Source organism: Cladophialophora psammophila (assembly GCF_000585535.1).
Source record: "Cladophialophora psammophila CBS 110553 chromosome Unknown aczJe-supercont1.5, whole genome shotgun sequence".
Lineage (NCBI taxonomy): Eukaryota > Fungi > Ascomycota > Eurotiomycetes > Chaetothyriales > Herpotrichiellaceae > Cladophialophora > Cladophialophora psammophila.
The window spans coordinates 1142717-1163891 of NW_006912926.1; the positions used below are offsets into that span (position 1 = coordinate 1142717).

Consider the following 21175-nt stretch of genomic DNA (forward strand, 5'->3'; position numbering starts at 1 on the left):
ACGTCAGGGGAGTGAAGGTCCTACCTTGGCACACTAACTAGCATCTCAGTACCACCTATGCCTCCCGCTTTCCTGCCGCTCAGTAGCAGAGCTCTGTTGATGGCAGAACAATCGAACTTACAGAAGAATGTAGAAGATTTAAGACGCAGTTTATAATTATGGGCTGTGGGTTGGGCAAATGAGGCTGTGCAGGGCAACTCCTCACCGACTATTGTTGATGCCCAACTTGTGCGAACCCTCAAAAGGTTGCCGTTTGTAAAAAGAGCAACACCGAAGATGTGGCAACCTTATGCTGTTCAATAAGTCCTTTGCTCTTTGGGAAAACGTCTCTTTGCTCCCTCTCTACAACGTAAACTACGTGAGCATATTTCATGTGCTGAATAGATGATACCAATACAACGAAATGACTGAGGGCGGCGAGAATGGCGGCTTCGAAGCCCATGCTATAGGCTTCGCATCACTTACCTCGGTGATGGTATCATGCGAAGACTATAGCATGATGATGTACAATCGCTTCGATCGCTTGTCGACCAGAAATCTCCTCTACTTACAAAGTGAGCTCGCCGCACTTCAACGCCAACAAGACGAGTTCGATCGAGAGGATTTCTTCGACGCTCAGACTGATGTCAGGAACATTGCTCGCAGTTGGGAAGCCTTTGAGAGCGCAGCAAAAGTTCAAGGGAGCAATGCAGCAAAGAGAATGGCGTTGGCCAAGAATATCAGGAGAAAAATTAAGGAGTACAGTAAGTAACGACCTGACTTAAGAATTGAAACATTCAGTGGTCGAGCTCAGTCTAATCATACCAGAGGAGGCTGTTATGGTCGATGCCGATATGTTGGCTCTCCGTCGTCCTTCTAAACAAACATTCAGAGCCTTTAACCAGCTCTTCGTGAATGTAGATGGAGGACGATTTCCTACACTAGGAGGCAGCAGCAGCTCTCTTTACAATGATCGACATGACATCTCCGCGTTGGCACGGCCGCTGGAAGAGGATCGGCTAACAAGCTTTCTGCGGAAGCATTGTCTACTTCTGTTCCTGGAGAGATATCCTGACCGTGATTCTCGCCTCGCCTACGTCTCTACAAAACGCATCGCCGTTGCGGTTGGCATTATCAACGTATTGCTTGCCGCTGCCTTCTTGTTTGGGGCGATCTATAACTTGTACTACGTGGATCAAGAAAAGATCAAGTTGGGACTTATAGCCGGCTACACGACTGCCTTCGCGTTGTGCATCAGTCTTGTCACCAACGCTAAGAGGTCTGAGATATTTGGAGCCTGCGCTGCATACGCGGCCGTGCTTGTGGTGTTCGTAAGTGGCAGCCTTGGAGGCAACTCGGGAAGTGGGCATTGAATGAGTCTGAGAAGATATTTCGAGAGCGATACCCCAAACCTCGAAGTGGAACAGAGTTGTGTTCTCATCATGAGAGAATCTCCATATTCTCAAAGAAGATCCTATGCAGAGCGTTTGGCAGTAATATTGGTTGCTTTGGTAAGATATTTCAAGATTGCTCGATAATCTCGAAGCTGCAGCTATACAGAATATAACTCATACTATATACGATGGACGACAGGAGGGCCATTCTTTCCAAAGACAACTAACATATTTAACGTGAATGAAGGGCACCTTCGATCTAACAGTGAATCACTCTACCCTTGTCAAGTCGTGCCACTTATTTTCGAATCTGGCTCGTCCACCTCGTGCCTGTGTGTGATGATGATGGTGATGCTGGCGGATACATTAACTCTCTCAAAACACAGAGGTGCAAACCTCACAATTCATGAGGAGTTTCATTGCAGTTTGATAGGAATAGATGCAGGCCGAATCAGTACTCCAGAAAAACCGTCACAGTTGTAGAAATATGGAGTTTCAACTGTCTAGATAAAGGCACTTTAACCGTGCCAGTCAAATACACCGCCCAGACCAAGTATATCGTGGTCATTTTTGGTCCACATCCACGAACCAATCTGGACATATCTCTGTTCAGGATACAGCCGACGATCCAAATCTTCCAAAAACATCATGTTGAAGTCGTCGATCGGCCGATAAACGTACTTTTTTGGCCTATGTCTAGAGAGCCGTTCCTGAACGCTCCTTGCAACGTCATCCATGACGATACCGTCCTGACCGAGTAGTCATGATATCACTTGGTCTGTACCATTGCCCTGTCCACTGTCTATCAAGCAGCTAGGTTGGTGGCCTGATAGTCAACGTTTGTCACAATAAGCTTTACTATAGCGAACGACCTAAGACTGTCTAAGATTCTCCGGCCTCACGACCTACATATCAAGACTCCGGGCCTTGGAGAGTATGACGAGGCTGCGTGCAACTGACGCTAAGTATATGCTGTAGTCCCTTAGCCTCTGGAGCAAGGCTAACCTATCTGAGTTCTATAGGAGGTACCGCCAGAGCTGCCTCTAGATCCCTTGGTCTTGGCAGCCCTGGACAGCACGTAAACTGTTGCTCTCATGTAGTGTACTGTAGCTCCTGCGGTCGTAGCGGGGCTCTAGTAGCCCCGTAGAAGCTGAATATAAGCCGGCGCCCTGACCGCGCCTGAGACACCGGTACGAAGGTGGGCTGAAAGGGGCAAAAAAGATAGAAATTCATGTGATGGAGACGAACCCGATGATCGCGCGAGACGTGCCTCCCTCTAAATCATGTTACAGTACAGCGGGTAACACACATGTGGAGCATGTGCAGTCTACTTCGCTACCGAGACACCAGTCTTCCCACTAGACTTCTGATCCTTACCAGACCGCAACAGGTCGATCAGCTTGATCATACCGATCCTGGAACAAAGTTCTTTGGCTGAAAACGGTGCGTGGGCTTCACCCTGAGCTTTCTCTGTTCTACCTCTCCTTTCCCCAGTGATTACACCTTCGTGCGGCTCCACGTCTTTCACATCTTTGGGCTGAATCGGAGCAAGAGAAGCAGGTATTTCACCCCATCTTACAGGCAATAAATGCGAGTCTGTATCTTCCAACGGTCGTTGGCAATGGTATTGAATTGCACGGCCGTCTGACGATGCTACCGGCATGTTTGATGCCAGACGCTTGAAAAAGGCGAGGCACCCGGCTACAAGGAAAATGCCGACACCGAAACAGATAGCTAATTGGTGCCAATTAGCTAAAGAGCTACAACATAGGAGTTGATGGTCACACAAGAGACGCCAGGGCTTTGAGATGCAACTCACCAACGAGCACACCCCTGCAATTCACCGTGGTGGTGATATACGACGCTCCCCAATCGTCCAGCTTTTGTCCAGTCTGTAGTTAGGACACCCTGTCAAGCACCGCTAGTGTTACAAGGGAGCTTGCGCACCTTTTGCGGCATGCCGCGTATCAGGGTCAGGGCGGCCGGGTCGATGTCTCCAAAGCCGATTTGGAAAACCGACGCCCTGCTGTGACTGACCCACGCCCGCATTATTGCTTGCGTTTGGATCAGGAGTTGGATAATGGATCCAACCACCGCCGCACTGCGCCTGGTTGGATGGATAAGTATCGTGGGGCGCCCACATCATACGAACGAGGGTTCCTCACAAAACGGCAGTTGCAACATTCCGCTTCCAGCTGGTCGCCGTCGGGTTCTGCAGGAAACACGATATCGCATCGCCCAGGGTGCATAGCGTTGCATCTTTCTCTGATCGGATCAGACAAAATAGAATGCAGCTCCATTTGACGACGTTGCAGATGCAAATAACTGTTGGAAGCGGTCCCAGGAGCCAAAGGCAAAAACTGGGGAAACCATAATAATGACAATCTACATTCTTCTTGAATCTGGTCAAAGACAAAGGGGTATGTGTGACTTACTCAGCACGATCAACGGCCAGAACTGGACCGAACAATAATTCCCATCATTTCTCAGGGCAAGGCAATAGAGGACATGATAGCCATACTTGTTCCAGTGTGCGATCCGCTCGTCCGAGAAGTCCCTGGGATATCCACAGAACGGGTTCTTCGGATCCAAAGTATATGGCATCGCCGATTCGCAGCCATTGACTGTGCCCGACGAGCAAATCCAGGTTTGACTATCGAATTCGATGGCTCCGTTCTCACCAGCCCCCATAGCTTTGAACTCGAGGAGGCTGTAATCAAGTGATCCGCCATCGTCGACCACGACGAAGAGGTTGGGCGTCGGGCCGAACGGATCTGAAAATCTCTTGAGACATGCTCGGCCCGAGAGGTTGAAGTATTTTGTTTCGTCGTGAACGTATTTCTCCATGTTGGTCAAGGTGCTCATGGACAAGGGTCCGCTTCTCACATCGGCTCTGACGTAGCTGTTGCCAGGGGGTTTGCCTTTGAGAAATGACTCGGTCACTACAAAGGCTGGGTAGGCGAACCGTGGGACTGTTGTTGCGACGGCAGAGTTGAACCTTGCAATATTGATCAGCTGTCATCCTCATTCCACTATATGACGCACAGCGATACAAAATTGATCAATAGAACCGTTGTCGTGGTCGAAAAGGCCATGAGAAGCAGGCCCTTGCGGCGCCGGCGCTTGACCTCAAATGTTTGTGCCTCTAGATTGCTGGGATCGCATTTCGGGGTCCAGACTCTAAGATCGCTCACACGGCCAAAAAGATGTCCGGCTTCGGTTTCGGTCTCGGTTTGGACGCTCCAGTCTCGAAGTAAGGGTTGATGTTCTTTATCACAGGGCCTAGGGGTCATGTCGAATCAGAGGTTGTAGGCTGACCCCGCGAGTTTCGTCTCCCACGCGAAATATATTAAGAAATCAAATCAACGAGATATTAGCACGGCTCTGAACGGCCTCCGTGATAGCCTCTTGTTTCATTCATGTCATTTCTATGCTCATGCAAGAGAGAGAGGCTCTCAATCTGCTGCCTAAAGCCAAATACAGTGCCAAGGGTTGCAAAGCTCCCTATGAGAAGGCTGAGGATTTGTTTGGGTGCGCATAACTTCTTCATATCTCATGTCTCATAGTACTATGCAGCCCGAAGCCACGTTCTTGGCGTATCAGGGCGATGTTGGCTTTCAACCTGACCGCAGCCACCTGCATTTACAGCACTATTCGAGTTGGCCGCCAGGGTTTCTCAGACTAGCCTTACATAGGGGGCAAAAGGCCAATAGTCGGGGCCAGTGGTGGGGGCCAGTAGTGGAACTAGAAAAGGGAAAAGTGGCGCATCATGAAGCCGCAAAAGCCAGGAGAGCAGCAAACGTCAAAGAGAATGATTCGGCCCTGCTTAGGGGGTCGTTTTTGGACATTCTAATGATTCCTCTTAGGACTAGCCTAGGTGGGTTCGATAGAGACAGAATACTCCTAGTTAGCAATGCAATAAAGAGCAGCTGACATGCTATGGACAAAGAATTAATGCTCACGTTGTTAGAGAGTAAGCGAAAGGCATACGTCTAGCAATGTGAACGGTAGATAAGTTTGCTGGCAGTCTTGAAATTGGCGTTGGCCAGCGAGGGCGCATGCTGGCCCGTTACCGACTATATAGTTCTATTAACTGCAGGATCAAGTGTTGCTCTCAGGCTGTATCGCAGGGTACGAAGCATTGAGATTTTACGTTCCGAAACACCATCAAACCCCTTATATTGTTGAGGTTCAACCTTCAGTATGCGGGTCGCAGGCTGCCCCTATGAAGCTCTTCAGCTTCGATGTCGCTATCGCACTGCACCTACAGATAGGCAATGTACTCGTCATATAGTTTGCTGGCGAACGATCCCTGACAAGATGTCCGTCAATCGAGATACAATAAAAGGTTTGAGAAGATGAGACCGCCTCGTTTGCATTCGCCATATTTATTTTGTCGGTAGTGGGAAGATGTACAACTCTTAGTTGGCAGCGAGCCAACTATTGCCCGATGCCCGAGTTTTGAGAGGGGTATATTGTGAATACATACGTGGACGCGGCACGGTTTCAGGCTAGTATCATTTGAAAATACCAATGGGACTAATAACGCGCCAGCACGGCGATGAGGTCCTTTGAATTCAGCGCGGCGCCGTTCTTGACCTCCTCGAGCACCTTTTCAAACATGTCCAGATAGCCTTCTCGCGTGATTGGCACGTTTGGTGCGGCTTTTTCGGCGGGCGGCATTCGCTCGGCTATCTCTTCGCACAGGATCAGATAGTTCTCGGTCCAGGCTTTGTGGTATGCCGGTGGGAGAGGGACGTGTTTGACTTGAACGTCATTGAACGTCTTCAGCTCGTTTTCGAAATTCTTGAGCCAGCTAGAGACGAAGAAGTCACGCTGTCAGAATGTGGTATTTTTGGCAAAAGAAAAGGAAGGGGAGAAGGAAGGGAGGAATGGGAACAGTTGTAATTACTCGAATTTCGTTCCAACCATTGTGCCGATGCTGAGGATGAGACCCATCAGTTTCTGGCAGTAGGTCGTGTCAATGTTGGGCCGTGGAGTTATAGTGGCCAGGGTGCTAGGATCCATTTCCTCCCATTGAAGCCATCCACCGGGCTTGAGGAGCTTGGTAACAGTGGTGATCAAGGGTTGTGCTTCGTTGTTCAAGACAATGCCGTTAAAAAAGCGAATGTGCACGACGTCAAAAGTGCCCATCAAATCCGAGGGACATTCGCCCGTCATGACATCCAGAACCGAAAACTTGACGTTGGCAGGAAGAAACTCGGGCGCTGGAAAGTTGTGGGCGGCAATGTCGAATCCCGTCAATTCGGCAGAGGAGGCAAGTTCATGACTGGCTTCGATGATCCATGCACTTTTGACGGAGAAATTAGAACAACGGGAGATCTGAAAAGACTGTTGATAGAAACAGTTACCCATTGCCGCAGCCCAAATCAGCGACTCGAAGTGGTCGATCTTGGGGAATGGACGGATGGAGGACATATCCAAGAGTCTTTTGGACCAGCCAGTGTTGAAAGTAGAGTCTGAGCGACGACGCATCTAGATCAGCCCTAAGCAGCCGTCGAAAGGTTTCAATTCGCACCTTGTCGAATTATGAAAGTCGCGAGACTTCCAAAATTGTCGAGGATTGTATTCTGGAGTGGCTGACATGGTTGGCAATATATCACTTCGGTGGTGGTTCCGGATCGATCGATACCAGAGCCAGCGGTGTCTGATAACGTTGTTGGCGAGGTTACCACCAGTTGAGATTTTATAAGAACCAGCGAATGCCACCAGGTGTAGTCGAAGAACCGCTGAGGTGCTGTTGGGCCGTTGGATGCTGGTGGCCTAACATCTTAGTGTGGTATACTCTTGCTTCATTGACTCGCCTGTCCCTGTCCGCGTCGGTGTACAAATGCATCTGAGCTGATTCATAACTGAGCTCCAGTAACCGAATATCTAGACCCACCATGCAGCCCTTGGGTGGCCTAGGGGAGTGTACGCGTGGATGGTGAGATGAACTGATGTCTAGAACTGTTCTCACGGGCAGTTGGATCAAAAATCCTGGAAGCGATAAGTCGTGCAGTGGCATTAGCGCTGTTGACAGGCCCTTCACCTGACAAGTATTACAGACTCTCAGGACGACGAGCTGTTCTTCGTCTACCTACAACTTTGGAGCAGCGCACATTCTCCAGCCGAGGGTAACGTACGACATGCGGAGAACCATGGTCGTTCTGCACCTGCGACCTCTCCTCACGCTGAACGTGAATCAAGGGCGGCATACTCCGAAATCGCTCATCATGGTAGAAAACATGGAGAGAGATGGGCGCATGGGGTCTTCTCTGAGGGTTGGACATAAAAATTGAAGTTCGGTCTCTCTCTATATATAAAATCTTGCAACAGCCAGAGACCGTGCTCGTCGCATCACGTCCAGTCTCCAATACGTGACTCTGTGAGAAGGGAAGCCTAAGAATCCCATCAGACACGTGGGAAGGCGCGTGGAATCAGCCACGAGGGGAGAAGAGCAACCAGACAATATGGCGGCAGCACCAGAGAATGCCATAGCCTTTATAGGCAAGCACCCCTTTTCCTCGAGTCTCGGTGTACGCACCTTGCCAACGAAGCTCAGGCCTCGGCGTAATGGGTTACAGCATGGCCGTCAATCTGCGCACCAAGATGCCCAAGGACATGACACTTGTTGTGAGTGATGTATCTCAGGATGCGATATCCAGATTTCAAGAGCAGATGAAAGACGTGGGGCCGGTGGTCGTCGCGGCGAACGGGCGCGAGGCCATTCAGCAGGCTGTAGGTATTGTCTCGACGTCGACATGTGGCACATTAGAATTGATGAACCTTGACTAGAACACGATCATCACGGTCCTGCCTAATGACTCAGCCTGCGACAGTGTCTATCTCGATTCATCAACAGGGATCCTCGCTGGCGTCAAGCAAGCAGATCCTTCCCAGGCCAAGATCGCCATGGAGTGCGGCACGATGAGCCTCGAAATCATCAACAAGGTCCGGGACGCCTCGTCACAATGCGGACTCACATTCGTCGACAGCCCCATCTCGGGTGGACCGCTAGGCGCCAGAGCGGGCACACTTACCATCATGGTCGGATGCGACGAGACCGTCTTCCCAAAGATCAAGCCACTGCTCGAGCACATGGGCACTAGCGTGCGGCGGTGCGGCGACGTGGGGGCAGGTACCGCCTTCAAGACCATCAATAACTATATGTCCATCAACAACGTCCTGATCGCCAGCGAAGCTCTGAACATCGGCGCCAAACTGGGCCTCAACATGGAAGACCTGATCGACACTGTCAACTCCAGCAGCGGCATGAGCTGGATCACCCTCAAGAACAACCCGGTGCCCGGCATCACGCCCGGCGGCGCCGCGAGCAATGGATACAACGGCGGTTTCCGGATAGAGCTGGGCCAGAAGGATTTGACGTTGGGCGTGCAACTGGCCAAGATGGTTGGCGCGAGACCCGTGCTTGCAATCGAGACGCTGAAGACGTTGGACGAGGTTGCGAGTGACCCTAGATATGCTGGCAAGGACTTGCGCGTTGTGTATAAGTGGCTGAACGAGCAGTAACCCGATGTTTGCAAGTCACTTCTTGATGGCGGGCTGCTGGAAGTACTCCATAGACCACACAGGTAGGATGGGATCTCAAGTTGCTGATTTCAACAGGCCACGTCCGAATGGGGGAAGTGCCTGACAGAATGTGACTGAAGATCTAAGCATCTAAGGACGCATAGAACAGCCGAAATTTCTGCTTGCTTCGTTCTGTTCTGCCTGGCGCGCCGTGTGAAGTAAGAAGTACTTGTAGACAATGTTTTTCTATGTGTTAAAGCGGCGAACAAAACGGATCGGCTGAGTGGAGATGCCCCCGCGAGGAGGATGTCCGATTCAGCTCATATTGAAGCTCCCTCCCATCAAATCCTTTTTCCCTCGTCTACCACCTCCCACCTCCCACACCAACGTCTCTCTACTACCATGTCGCCCTCCAGCACCCCATCCCTGCGCACGCTCTACCGCCGCCTCCTCCGCGAACTGCCCCCGACGCCTCAACCGCGACACACGCTGCCGCGAACGCCCATCCACGCCTCGATCCGCTTGCACCTGTCGTCCCTCCAACCGCAGCAGCCGCAGAAGGAGAACAAATCCGAGCAATTGGCCCGACTGCAAGAACTAGAGCAGTTCGTCATGTACCTGCGCGCGCAGCGTATGTACGGCACGCTGCTGCAGCGGTATAATCCAGGCATGGGCATGGACGAGGAGGAGAGGGTGCGCTTAACGGCGCGCAGGGTCGGTATGGAGATGCCGATTGAGTATGAGTGGAAGATGAAGCGTTGAAGCAGGACCCGCTGAATGGAACAGCGCGGGGAGATGTGGAGCAAGTTGTCTATGTGAGATTCCGGGCTGGGCGGAGTGAATTGAGTGGTCGAGGTGCAGATGATTGTCTAGACTGCCTCGCCGTGGGAAGAGTTTCCATGCTATGCTGGCTCGGAACCTTCAGCGGGGAGGGATGGCTGAACACTCAACAGCAAACTGCGGCTTCTCACGTCCCAGGACGTTCCCTGGTCGTTATACAACTGCCGGTTGGAACCACGGGCACCAAGACCTCGCATTGACAGCCCACACAATATCCCGACCGTGTTCACCTGGCCGAGCAATTTGAATCCAACAAGCAACCTTTTTCGAGCTAAAAAGACCATCATTCCGTCTCGCTGGGCTGTATTGAAGGGCTCCGACCAACTACTTTCCACCGCCAAAACAATGCTTCCCTGCCAGCAACTACTTCTCTCCATGGCAAAGCCATCCATCCATGCTAGGACCTTGCTCTCCTCCACAAATCTAGCGAAGTGGCGGCGAGTAAAGGAGGATATTATCATAAACACGACCCAGCGTTCATCGCTCATGCAGCTGAGTCCCGCTTTGTTGGATATATGCATGCCAGCTACATACGTCCCACGTTCGACCATTCTCGCGGGGGTGACAACCACAGGCCCGGTCGGCTGCGGCCGCCAAATCGCAGAGCTGAGCCGTGCGAGACGGATATGGTCTGAGGGGGAAAAAAATGGTATGTTCAGATAATAGAGAAGCCTAGAAGCTGGAGGGATGCCATACACCTATGCAGACCTGTTTAACATTTGAATCTAGAGAAATACATTGTGTGTTATTATTTAAGCCTACCGAGAGAAGAAAGAACAAATGCTCCGTATATTGGCACAGAACCCTTCATTCTCGCCTCGATCCAAACCATGCCCCGAACATATTTCACATCCCGATTGACAGTGTTCCTCCTGATGTTCTTTTGATTCGAGCACACCATTTCCCAGACTGTTCGCCCATGGAATGCTCACGCGAGATGTGTGCGGATGCTGCGCCGCCGCCCTTTCGTCCTTGACGCCCTCTGATGTTATTTCCCTCAAAAGCCGTCGGTCCGTTGCAACGAAACCTCCCAATTCTTCCGAAGCCTGCACTATTCTCTGTTCTTACAACGCACAGCAATCTTGTTCATTGCGCAAATTCTAGTCTTAAATGGCGTGGCATTCTTGCATGTCGACGTCGACGAAGAGACCAAGATCGCAGTTGCTGAAGTCGCCATCGCTGTCGAGGATCATCAGACCATGGTTAAAGAAGTCACAGGCATTCCCGGCATTGTCGAACTCATGGAACTCGGGATCGCTGTTGATCAAAGGGAGAGTCCCAATGTATGGCGATGCAGTCATAAAATCTAGCCCACTTGCTGGCAACGAGGGTGGAAATGTGGATTCCTCAGGCATGAAGGTCGCCAGCGCTTCGTCACCGAATCCGTCTGCGACAGTCAACGAAGTCGATAGGAAACCCGTCCCGTCTTCGCCAAATAGATCAAGGGTTCCCTCTGGGAAAAGGCTTTCCAAAGACTGCACGGGTGCTGGCGAACCAGGTTCATTCCAAGAGCCAGTAGTGTAGGTGATGTCCCAGATCAGCCCCAGGGCGGGTAGTGTGCGGGTGAAAGAGTCTGCAAATTCGGCTGGATGAAGATTCTGATGATCATCTTCGCCGGCCGTCTTGTGGGTTGGCGTAGCAGTCTCCTCCACGGTCTCGCGGTTCGCAAAATTGGTGTCGATTTTGGCAACGGGAACGTCTTTGTCCCACACATTCCACGGTTCAGCGGGTATCCCGAGCTGCTCGGGTTCTTCAACTCCTCGCAACTGTAGCCGTGTGGTTCCCTCGTGAAGCTCCTCAAAGACATCTTCGTCACAATCGTCATGAACCCCGGGCACGCTCTCTCCTTCTTTCAGTTTTGCTCGCACCCGATTAAGTTCGTGAAAGTCGACCAACGTTGCAGCATTCTCCGAGCCCCGCGTGCCAAAACCCATTCTCATACGCCTTGGAGAACCACTTCTCTGCCCCTGATAAGTCTTCGGCTCCCTCAAAAATCCATCTGAGGACTTTCATAGCATTTCACGGTGATCCGATCTATGTCCTCGCCATCTAGCTCCAAAAGTCGCAGCAAATGTTTTCTTCCCTCCTCGTCAAGATCGTAACAATAATGGAGATATCCAAGCTGGTATAGTATTCTCCTGCAAAGTAGATGTTTTTCGCCCCATTCATCCACGGCACGGCGCAGTAACCTATGCCAGCATTCCGAGGCTGTATGGAAATCCTCACGCCGGGAAATGGCCCTGGCCATGGTAAACTCTAGTTCAAGGAGCTGTTCGGAGTCTGACTTCCATTGTCTCTGGGCAGCGTCGCACGTTATGCTCAACAGCAACAGTGGTGACATTGTCTGCGTCTCGGGGATTTGTGCCACCTGTAGAATCATCGAAACGGGATGGCTTTCTCCAAGAAGGCTCCTGGCTAGACTGAATAGATAGGAGAATATCCTCCTTGCCGCTCGACCAGTGATGCTATCATCATTATATGCGACAATGACATATAATAGAAATTCGGGGCATGCTGGGTGTCGATTTACCACGTCTCGGCCCTCTTCGTGATGCCTGGGAAGGACGTTGTGCCTCGTAAAGAACTCAATGGGGGTTCCCTAACGAGCAGCTGACAAGCGGTTCATGTTCTCTGAGGGTGGTCAAATTTCAGCTTGGGCATGCAATAGACTTCGTTCAAAGCTCACAGCGCTGCATGTGAGAAATACATGACAAAGACTTATCAAGGGGCATAAGCAAAGTAGATACACGTATAGCCGTTTATGCCAAAAGAGCAATCACACCCGCCAATAGGCCGGCAGCACTGAGGATGAGTTCACCACTTCGTCGTTTCTGACCATTGGCGGTGTTCGTGGTTCCAGCAGCACTTGTCGCAACAGCGCCACTTGACTCGCTGCTTGCTTTGCTCGTTGTGCTGGTCGTAAAGCTGCTCCCGGCAGTGCGTGTCGTTGCTTCGCTTCCAGTCACTGTGCCAGGCATGGTGACGACTCCGACTGAGTCGATCGTGGCTGTTGGGACGGTGCCGTCTGTGGCAGCTGGTGTTGGGATGACAGTCGCCGTTGTGACCAATGTCACTTGCCCAGTCCCGCCACTTGAACTCTGATCATTCTTGCTCCCAAATGTCAACCCGGTGATCTGGTCAAGGGTGTTCCCATTTCCAACTGCCAATATCTTATACCCAGATCCCGAACCCTGTATGGAGCCCGCCGGCACCGTGTATGAGCCAGTGTACGAAACGACGCCCGTTGCAATTATCAGATCTGTGCTCGAATCGGAATTGGTGAGTTTGAGGTCAATGACCGAGGGATCGGTAAAACTGAGGGACCATGAAATGACCACACTCTTGCTGGGGTTGATTTGCGAGTTTGAGGTTGGCGAGGTGAACTTGAGCGCAAGAGAGGAGGAGAAGAGTGTTGCCAGGCAGGCTACAAAGCGCAAATGCGAGCGCATCGGCGGGGTGACGGTTGTTCGCGGTCCTGTCAGAAAACTTGTTGGGTCAATGAGACACAGCGTCTGTCGCTGGGATCACGCGCCGATGTTGAACAAAACGAGGGTGGGCGCAGCTGGCAACAAATTAATAAAGAACGGACACACTGGACGATAGCCAAATGCAGCACACGAGACTCCTCCGCTCTGAGATAACCGCAAAGAACGTGCGCTGTGGAGGACTCGATGGAGGACGCCGAAAGGAGAGATCACTAAGGTGGAACAAAAGGGAAAACGCAGGCGTCATAAGGCCCGCGAACGCAATCAAACAGTTAAAACCCCTGCAGAGGCTTGTCTCTGCATTGGGAAGTCGGCGCTGACTGGCTTTTCCTCTTGCGGCTTGTTTCAATAGTGCACCAGCGCCTCATGCACGTCTCGCTAGGACAAGAGAACGAGGAACAAGCTGAAACTCAAGCTAAAAATACCCACCTTGAGAATAGCTCGCTACTTAGGTACCCGCGCATTCCAGACACTCCACCCAAGACATCACCATACATATGCTTCAGCCTTGTGGTGCCCGGGGAGGAAGGGGGGGGCTCAGGTAAGTACAGAAGAAAGATTCTGCGAGGCGATGGAGGGGGGCAATGGCGATTCCCGATGAGCCTTAACAATAAACTCCTGTCAAGCAAAACATCGTATATATAAATGATAGTTGACCAGAGGACAATTTCGTTTCATAACAACCCGGCTTGCAAAAGAATCCCGTCTTGTAACCAGACCTCTCCAAAATGTCGCCACCAGCACCATCCTCCGAGCTCTACAAGTCAATTAAGCTGCCACCCTGCTGTCCCACCGGCCGGCCTCCGAACGGGTTGCCATTCTGCGGGCCAAACCCGCCCCCAAACCCACCTGCTGGGCCGGTTTGAGCCGGCATTTGTTGACCAAACCCACCTTGTGCTTGGCCAAATCCGGTAGCTTGTGCTGAAAAGAATGGATTGGTACCGGTTTGAGCGGCACGGAGGCGATCGAGACCCTGCCCAGCCGAGTTGACAAACGTTCCTGGTGCAGTGTGTTGAGCCGGAATACGCAGGTCGCCTGTGTTCCCAAATGTATCCTGTCCTTCTCCCGAAGCCAGCAAGGCATTGAGTTTGGCGTGTTGCGGATTGACTGGCTTTTGAAGTTGCTGGAAGGTCGGCTGCGGCGCCGAGTAATTCAGGATTGGATTTGGTTGTGAAGGCTGTGTAAATTGCGTAGTTGGCTGCGACTCGTACAGAGTGCCCAACGAAGGCTGGGTGCTTGGCCGCGCGAAAGGCGAAGGGGCCGGCTGCTGTGGCTTTTGGGCGAAAGGGTTGTTCGACCCGGTAGGTAACGGTTTTAGAGCATCAGGGACTTGAGGCGACGGACTGGCCCAAGGGTTGTTGGTTCCAGGCTGGAGGTTGGTTTGTTGAGGTGATTGTACTCCAAAGAGATCCCCAGAAGGCTGTCCGCCATACGGATTGTTGGTCTGAAAGGCCGTCTGCTGCGGTTGAAGAGTATTCTGTTGCTGCAGGAATGGTTGCTGGCCGAACTGATCGTATCCCAGAGGCTGGGCAGGCTGAAAGCCACCGGCGAAGCCATTTTGAAAGCCTGTCTGCTGCGGTTGGGCGTACTGACTGTTCAAGAAGCCGGTGCTCTGTGGTTGCTGTTGCAGTGGGTTGCCAAACCAATCTACGGCGGGCTGCTGCTGGTAGCCCTGGTTGTACCCGGTCGGGTGACTCTGAGCTGGCGCTGGTGCGGGAGTATCGTCGAAAAGCGAAGAGGCGTTTTGTTCCTCAAGCTGTCGGGCGCGCTGATCCGCCTCTTCCTTGCTAAGCTGGAGAGCTTTCAGGTATGCTGCGTCATTTTCATCGGAATCCTTGACCTGCCGCACTTTTCGGGCTCTTTCTTGTTCTTCCAGCAAGCTTTCTTGCATTGCTTTCCGGATGTCTTCTTCTTCTCTCCGTTCAAGGGATTCGGCGTGTTGATTTGTTTGTCTTCGCTGTGGATATGTTGGACCGGCAATGGCCTGAGGCGCATACTCATCAATTCCCGTGACACGCGTCTTCCACAATTTCCGATCGGAGCGTTCGCTGCGAAGCCGGTCCTCGTCCAGAATGAGTGAAGTCAGTTCTTTGGCAGATGTTCGGACTGGATCGATCAGCATGTGCGATTCCGGCAGGTGTTGCGATGGTGCTCACCATTTTGTCCCACGTCTCTGCCATCTTCATCAATGTATTGAAACTCTCGCAATGTCTTGATGATGTAGATGTTCTTCCTGGCCCAAGTGACCACCAATTCTGAACCCTCGTGCAGACAATAGTCAAGAACTTTCAAGGACTTCAGCACATGACGCCAATTCTTGCCCTTGTCGTTCAGTCGCTTATCGAGCATATCCATGATCTCGTAGAAGTCGCCTGGGCTGTACAGGCGTGTCGTCAGCACAAGTCGTGGCCTTCTCATTAGCTGGATCTTACTTGTTGAAGGTGAGGGCTGCAATTTCAGCCATGTCTGTGCCCGTCGGGCCCCACGGATCGTTGGACGTCGCTGTTTTTCATTGATTTAGCATTCGAATTGAAGTTTGGTGGGAGTGAACACCTACCATTTCGCACCTTGACCTGGACAGGACTGTACCCCTTTGTGACATTTTTGACGCTCCTGACTACTTTCGACATACTTCCTCCTTTTCTGTAGATGGGCGCAGTTTGCAGCGATGAGCCTCTGTAGATATTCTCGGGAGATCGCTGGGGGCGGGAGTCCTCGCTGAGTTCGTTGGAAACTCCGACAATGGTACGGCGACGGGAGGGCTGGTCCCGAAACGAGCGGCTAGGCGTCTCAGTGACCGAATAGCTGCGGCCGGTTCGATCGGTCACTGTGCGCGCAGTGGGAATGTTTTGGTAAAGAAGAGGTGAGGCGAAGAATGCCAGATTGACGAGTGGATAAGGTGAACGTCTGAAGAAGCCTTCAGGTGTTAGGTAAGAACAGACAACGTCAGGTGGGCGGCAAGGCAAGGCAAGTGCCCACAAAGCCCACAAAGTCTGCGCCGGGGGATGCCTATGCTTTTCCTGCTTCGGGCGAGCTGGCGGAAGCAGGGGGCTGCTGACAATGATGACTATCGCCCAGACCTGGCTAGCTGGTGAAGGGAAATGATGGCGTGGCGCAGTTGCTAGGCGCAGTGGCTAGTGATGGAGAACAAGCAGAACGAGGTCCACTTGATATGCAAAATGATACCTTGATCCTTCGCAAGCAATGCTTTTTTCAGGTCAGAATCTGCGGGCGCAATCGAGGCTGGAGGAGGCAGCAGTGGCAGCAGTGGCAGCAGTGACAGTAGTAGTAGTAGCAGCAGCAGCAGCAGCGGATAAGAGGAACACGATATGAAATACTATCATACACGCCTCTTCGACGACGAGGAGGAGAAGGTCCATGTGACAGACCGTTAGTGTGCTTTTTGCTTGTGGCCTCAGTTGGCGGCCGCGTCAAGCTTCCCACTTGGCAGCTTGAGCTCGTCCAACTCCTGTCAGCGATGAACCGACACTCCCGAAGCACCGCTTTGATCGTCTCGATAGTACAATTAAAATGCCTCGCACAATCGACCACCGGCTGCGCCTTGCTCTCGATGCCGCGGCTGAAAGAAGGGAGTCGCCGGAAACCATCTCCAGCCCGATCATCGTCTTCCTTCACTTGCCCATCTCCTCGACACGCATCACTTTCGCATGCTTGATATCCCGTTCCCCCATGTGGTTCCTGATCTGACTGTAAGACTTCTGGAATCCTTCTGTGTTGGCCAACCCCAGGTGTTGCCCCATACTGTCCCAGCTCGTGAAGAGGACGTACTGCTCCTGTGGATTCTCGCCTTCGATTGACGGGTCGTACCCTCTGTCGATGCGCCAGCCTCCCACAACCCGGCCCGTTTCCCCCCCGAATGATTTCAGTGTCTGGCTGTGGTCTTCAAAAGTAGCTTGGAATCTCTCCTTGTCACCGTCTTTGACCGTGTGTCGATCAATTGCGAGGACTTCTTGATTGAGAGGCAGTGATTGTGTGTTCTGGTCAATATCCAGATGGAACATCCAGTCCACCGTGACCTGGTCTTTGAGCTGTGCCAGTAACTCTTGATTCTGAGAACCAGGAATGAATCCGTGCATGTGGAAGTCGACCGACGGCCACGATCCCAGAATGAAGATGACATGCGGCTCTTCCACGCAGTGGTAATACCAGAATTCGAAACCACTGGCCTTTTCCATCACATCTTTTGCTCTGGCTAAATTGGCACGTAGAGATGGAGACGAGGCTTTGGTGCCAGACTGCAGGCTGAGTCGTGCAAGCTCGGTGACTGCCATGATCAAAGGTGAAATAGAACAGAACTCGCACTAAAAGACAGGCGATTGAAAGGAAGAACACCTAGGTATGCTTCGATTTTCATGTCGGGGACAATTCTATGTATTTACACTGCGCCCACAGGCTTTTCGTCACCTCCCTTCTGCCTGAGGCCCACCGACTTCAGAACCCATCGCTCAACGTGGACCTGGCCTTGCGAGGAATGTACTATTATCAATTAGCTCTTACTTGATCTCATCTGTCGCGTTTGACTATATTGCTTCTCCCGATCTAGAGACCGTGCACCGCTTGTTCACTTTTGACGCGCCCGTCCCTTTTGATGTCTTCGTATGTACAGTCCATCGTTTAGTCCCTCCTATATACAATCTCATGACACGTAGCCCTTCGTCAGAGCATGACTATGAGATAAGACATCTAGCTTCCCTGTACCGAGCCTGGCGTCGGCTCATAGTAATGTAGAGCGCCCTTGGCTTTGGCACAGGAAGTGTTTGGGCTCGTGGCATTGACTGGGATGGAATTACCGTCTTGGGGACGTCCGACCACCTAGAAACGCACAAGAGCCGTTAGCATAGTAGATCGAAGCAGCATTTTCTCGAAGCAGGAACTTTTTGAAAATCCATCTTGGAGTCCGCTCGGCTCCGTTCCAGGAAGAGCACTTACATGCATGTAGTACCACACTTCGCTTATGACGGTGCGGCCACTATCAGTACTATTTGCTGCAATTCCCGCTGCCGTAGTATTGTATCTAGGCCCGCTACAGCCAACGTACGGCACAGCACCGTACTTCTTCGCCAGCTGACCTTGAATCTGACTCAACGTGTAGGTCGTGCTGTTGCTGGGAACGATCTTGGCCTCGTTCAACCACTCCCACGTCGGGAGTCTCTTGTAATACTTGATAGCCGTCTGGAAGAAATCCAACACATCTTCGTGTTCGACGTACTCCGGCCCGTAGCAAGGGAGATCGAAGGTCGAATAACAGGTCGCGTGTTTGGAGAATTCGTGGCCCCAGAAATCGTGGTTTGGGCCGCCTTGGTTGATCCAATACTTGTTCATCCAATCCAACAGATCATAGCGGCCAAAGGGCTCGAGGAACGTGCCTATGTTGGGCCCCCTGTAAGGAGGCACCACAGTGCCGTTGGGCAGCCCGGTCGTGGTATTGGGCGAAGGGGCAGGATCGTATTGCCGTGTCAAATCGCAGTACTGGTCATACAAACCATTACACAGATCGGGCCAAAGTCCATGAAGCGTAAAAGAATTGGGTGGCAGCTTTTGGCCTTGAGCCTCGAGACCAGTGTAAGTGTTCCAAAATTGGGTGGAGAGCAGGAGGCCGCCATATGTTTCCGTACAACAGCTGTCGACTTGGTCGGGAGTAGCTTGTGCAGAGCAGGAGAGGACAGCGGGCTCTGACAGTTGAAGTTGGTGAGATCGTCTCCTGCACTTTGGGGAAAGACAAAGAGCTGGAAGATATGGCCAAAGCAGATGTTCACTTACCAAGGATACAAGTGTGGTTTTGATTGCTTTCACCGTAGAGAGAAGCTTTCACTGCGCTCACGAGGGTTCCAACAAAGACGATGGACTTGATCGAAACCATCTTTGGATTTGGTGTTAAACCTGAAGGTAACGGGAACAAGAGGTGATGATGAACAGCGCAACGACAAGCTCTCGCGGGCCAGAAATTCAGGGCAAAAAGGCAGCTTATATACCAACTTGCATAGCTTCAGCACGTCTGCAGTAGCTCCTAGGTCGCTCTCTTGTGTCGACCAGGTCCGCAGGAGAGGTTCCCAAATCGATCCCGCATCTGCAGAAATCCATCATGCTCCCACAAAGCGGACGGGGTCTGAGTGGGAGAGCTTGAGCTTTTGACGAGTCGCAGGGCGCGGTTGAAGCACCTGCGCACCGGAGCTCGAGCCTAGAACGCGAAGAGAAAAACAGTTCAAAAGCTCTCGGGCAAATGCAAGTAATCAGTAGGGTAGCACTATAGTGAGTGCGAAAGGTGCATGGACACAGAGCTTTTGGTCGCGTGCACGACTGATTGGTAGACGGGATAACGAGGTGGGAATCGTGGGAAGCGAAGATGGAAGACAAGAGGTTGCAACCTGAAAGTCCTCGGTCGTAAAAGGCTTGGGTGGCAGAATGGGCCGCAGCGGATGCTTAACCACTGGCTCGGATCTCGCCACCCTCACAGAACAAAATAATATCAAAGGGCCAAGACCGAGATTGGGCGTGTGTCATGCTCGGTCAATGGAGGTCCCAGGTGCAGAGTTGATCTATGGCATTCCGACAGGCTGGTACATATCAATAACGACAGAGGGAAGCGGGATCTCCCCTCGTGAAGAATTATATATTTAATCTCCGCCGAGTCCAACCAATCATAAGAACAAAGTCATTCATCCGGGCGATAGTCGGTTTGTCCGAGCATCTCCTGTCCTTTTGGCAGGTCTGGCGCACTCGTCGTGGTTGGCTGTACGGGGGCTCGACTGGCTGCGGCATTGAGCCGTTCATCTAACGCTTTGAGGGCCAGAGCGCGCCGTCGTTCGGCCTCTTCTCTTTTGCTCATGCCTCTTGTTCCGCGTGCGTGTTTATTGAAACTCGGAAGGCCAGCTTCCCCTCGCGCAGCTGCTTGTTCATTTCCGCTCGCAATTTCTTCGTCCGAGAAAGGTACACATATCTTCAGATTGCATAGCAGAATGTAAACCTGGTTGCAAAATGCCGCAATTGGCGGTTGGATGGCATTGGGAAAGAAGGTCGCAAAGGCAAAAGTTTCGCTTGCATCGCCCTTCAAGCCCGGGCTGTCGGTTGTGGTTCCCGATATATCAGGCTGACGCTTGTAGAAGCGAAGATAAGTCCAAGTGGTGATCAACCCGTACCAAGCGAGGAAAAGACCAACGTCGGTTCCGATGATTAGACCGGACAGGGTGTTCAGTGCGAGGAAAACTGCTGGGAAATGCTTGACCCGCATCTTGATCATGCCCTTGTATATGCTGACGGTATGTTCGGGGACGAGCTGCTTGAAGGCAACCAGGAATGCTGCTTGTGTCGCGATGCCGCCGGTTATGGGAGTCATGGCTCTTTCAGGGTTGCCAGTAATAGCGCCCCAGAGGATGTAGGTCGGGACCATCAGGAGATTAGGTATTATAGACGAAATCAGAATGACATAGACAAAACCCTGCGTTCCCCATGCTCTTTCAAGGTATTTCCCACCAAAGAAAATATTGATGCCGTTGATGAGGAGCGTCAGGATATTTTGTTCGACAAAGGTTGCGCTGAGAAAGGTCCACGGGTACCATATACATTGCGAAGGGACCAGGGCTAGATATGGAACAACTGGCCGTACGGGGGGATTTGCCGTTGTCGCATCTCCGAGGCCAGCATTGTCTGTCGACAGCCTCCATCGAGCAATGTTGTAGAGGAAGGATAAGGAAATAAGAACTCCAAGCAGGACCCGAGTGACGGGAGGGAGGTTGATGCGGAGTGCCATTGCGCGGGATGATCGAAGGCCTCAATTACATCCTGTCGCTGTCAAAGGAGACAGCAATCCTGACGGCCGGGGCAGCGCAGTCGAAGTCGGTCTCGAGAAACGGATGGAGTATGATGGTGAAATGGTGATGTAGGAACACGACTCCAAAGAGTCTCGGAGAGATTTGGCGGCGAGCG

General features: G+C 51.9%; 12 protein-coding genes across 12 annotated transcripts; 3 read left to right on the plus strand and 9 right to left on the minus strand.

The window, feature by feature from the left end:
• Nucleotides 1-403: 403 nt before the first annotated feature.
• A1O5_04048 (uncharacterized protein) lies at nt 404-1352 on the plus strand (the record flags this gene model as incomplete). Its single annotated transcript, XM_007744657.1, has 2 exons — nt 404-743; nt 808-1352. The coding sequence occupies 2 exons, from the start codon at nt 404-406 to the stop codon at nt 1350-1352; spliced, it is 885 nt and encodes a 294-aa protein (XP_007742847.1).
• A 1348-nt stretch (nt 1353-2700) lies between these two features.
• A1O5_04049 (uncharacterized protein) lies at nt 2701-3036 on the minus strand (the record flags this gene model as incomplete). Its single annotated transcript, XM_007744658.1, has 1 exon — nt 2701-3036. The coding sequence occupies one exon, from the start codon at nt 3034-3036 to the stop codon at nt 2701-2703; it is 336 nt and encodes a 111-aa protein (XP_007742848.1).
• Nucleotides 3037-3534: 498 nt separating this feature from the next.
• Nucleotides 3535-4220, minus strand: A1O5_04050 (uncharacterized protein; the record flags this gene model as incomplete). The annotated part of the gene is made up of 2 exons (XM_007744659.1): nt 3535-3698; nt 3809-4220. 2 exons carry the CDS (start codon nt 4218-4220, stop codon nt 3535-3537), a joined length of 576 nt encoding a protein of 191 aa, XP_007742849.1.
• Nucleotides 4221-5912: 1692 nt separating this feature from the next.
• A1O5_04051 (uncharacterized protein) lies at nt 5913-6812 on the minus strand (the record flags this gene model as incomplete). Its single annotated transcript, XM_007744660.1, has 2 exons — nt 5913-6189; nt 6286-6812. 2 exons carry the CDS (start codon nt 6810-6812, stop codon nt 5913-5915), a joined length of 804 nt encoding a protein of 267 aa, XP_007742850.1.
• Nucleotides 6813-7961: 1149 nt separating this feature from the next.
• A1O5_04052 (uncharacterized protein) lies at nt 7962-8906 on the plus strand (the record flags this gene model as incomplete). The annotated part of the gene is made up of 2 exons (XM_007744661.1): nt 7962-8114; nt 8172-8906. The coding sequence occupies 2 exons, from the start codon at nt 7962-7964 to the stop codon at nt 8904-8906; spliced, it is 888 nt and encodes a 295-aa protein (XP_007742851.1).
• Nucleotides 8907-9308: 402 nt separating this feature from the next.
• On the plus strand, nt 9309-9668 carry A1O5_04053 (uncharacterized protein; the record flags this gene model as incomplete). Its single annotated transcript, XM_007744662.1, has 1 exon — nt 9309-9668. One exon carries the CDS (start codon nt 9309-9311, stop codon nt 9666-9668), a length of 360 nt encoding a protein of 119 aa, XP_007742852.1.
• A 1184-nt stretch (nt 9669-10852) lies between these two features.
• A1O5_04054 (uncharacterized protein) lies at nt 10853-11680 on the minus strand (the record flags this gene model as incomplete). Its single annotated transcript, XM_007744663.1, has 1 exon — nt 10853-11680. One exon carries the CDS (start codon nt 11678-11680, stop codon nt 10853-10855), a length of 828 nt encoding a protein of 275 aa, XP_007742853.1.
• Nucleotides 11681-12505: 825 nt separating this feature from the next.
• Nucleotides 12506-13195, minus strand: A1O5_04055 (uncharacterized protein; the record flags this gene model as incomplete). Its single annotated transcript, XM_007744664.1, has 1 exon — nt 12506-13195. One exon carries the CDS (start codon nt 13193-13195, stop codon nt 12506-12508), a length of 690 nt encoding a protein of 229 aa, XP_007742854.1.
• A 793-nt stretch (nt 13196-13988) lies between these two features.
• Nucleotides 13989-15861, minus strand: A1O5_04056 (uncharacterized protein; the record flags this gene model as incomplete). Its single annotated transcript, XM_007744665.1, has 4 exons — nt 13989-15337; nt 15388-15608; nt 15664-15733; nt 15789-15861. 4 exons carry the CDS (start codon nt 15859-15861, stop codon nt 13989-13991), a joined length of 1713 nt encoding a protein of 570 aa, XP_007742855.1.
• A 1002-nt stretch (nt 15862-16863) lies between these two features.
• A1O5_04057 (uncharacterized protein) lies at nt 16864-17523 on the minus strand (the record flags this gene model as incomplete). The annotated part of the gene is made up of 1 exon (XM_007744666.1): nt 16864-17523. One exon carries the CDS (start codon nt 17521-17523, stop codon nt 16864-16866), a length of 660 nt encoding a protein of 219 aa, XP_007742856.1.
• A 412-nt stretch (nt 17524-17935) lies between these two features.
• On the minus strand, nt 17936-19112 carry A1O5_04058 (uncharacterized protein; the record flags this gene model as incomplete). Its single annotated transcript, XM_007744667.1, has 3 exons — nt 17936-18064; nt 18182-18924; nt 19013-19112. The coding sequence occupies 3 exons, from the start codon at nt 19110-19112 to the stop codon at nt 17936-17938; spliced, it is 972 nt and encodes a 323-aa protein (XP_007742857.1).
• Nucleotides 19113-19904: 792 nt separating this feature from the next.
• On the minus strand, nt 19905-20999 carry A1O5_04059 (uncharacterized protein; the record flags this gene model as incomplete). Its single annotated transcript, XM_007744668.1, has 1 exon — nt 19905-20999. One exon carries the CDS (start codon nt 20997-20999, stop codon nt 19905-19907), a length of 1095 nt encoding a protein of 364 aa, XP_007742858.1.
• Nucleotides 21000-21175: the final 176 nt, after the last annotated feature.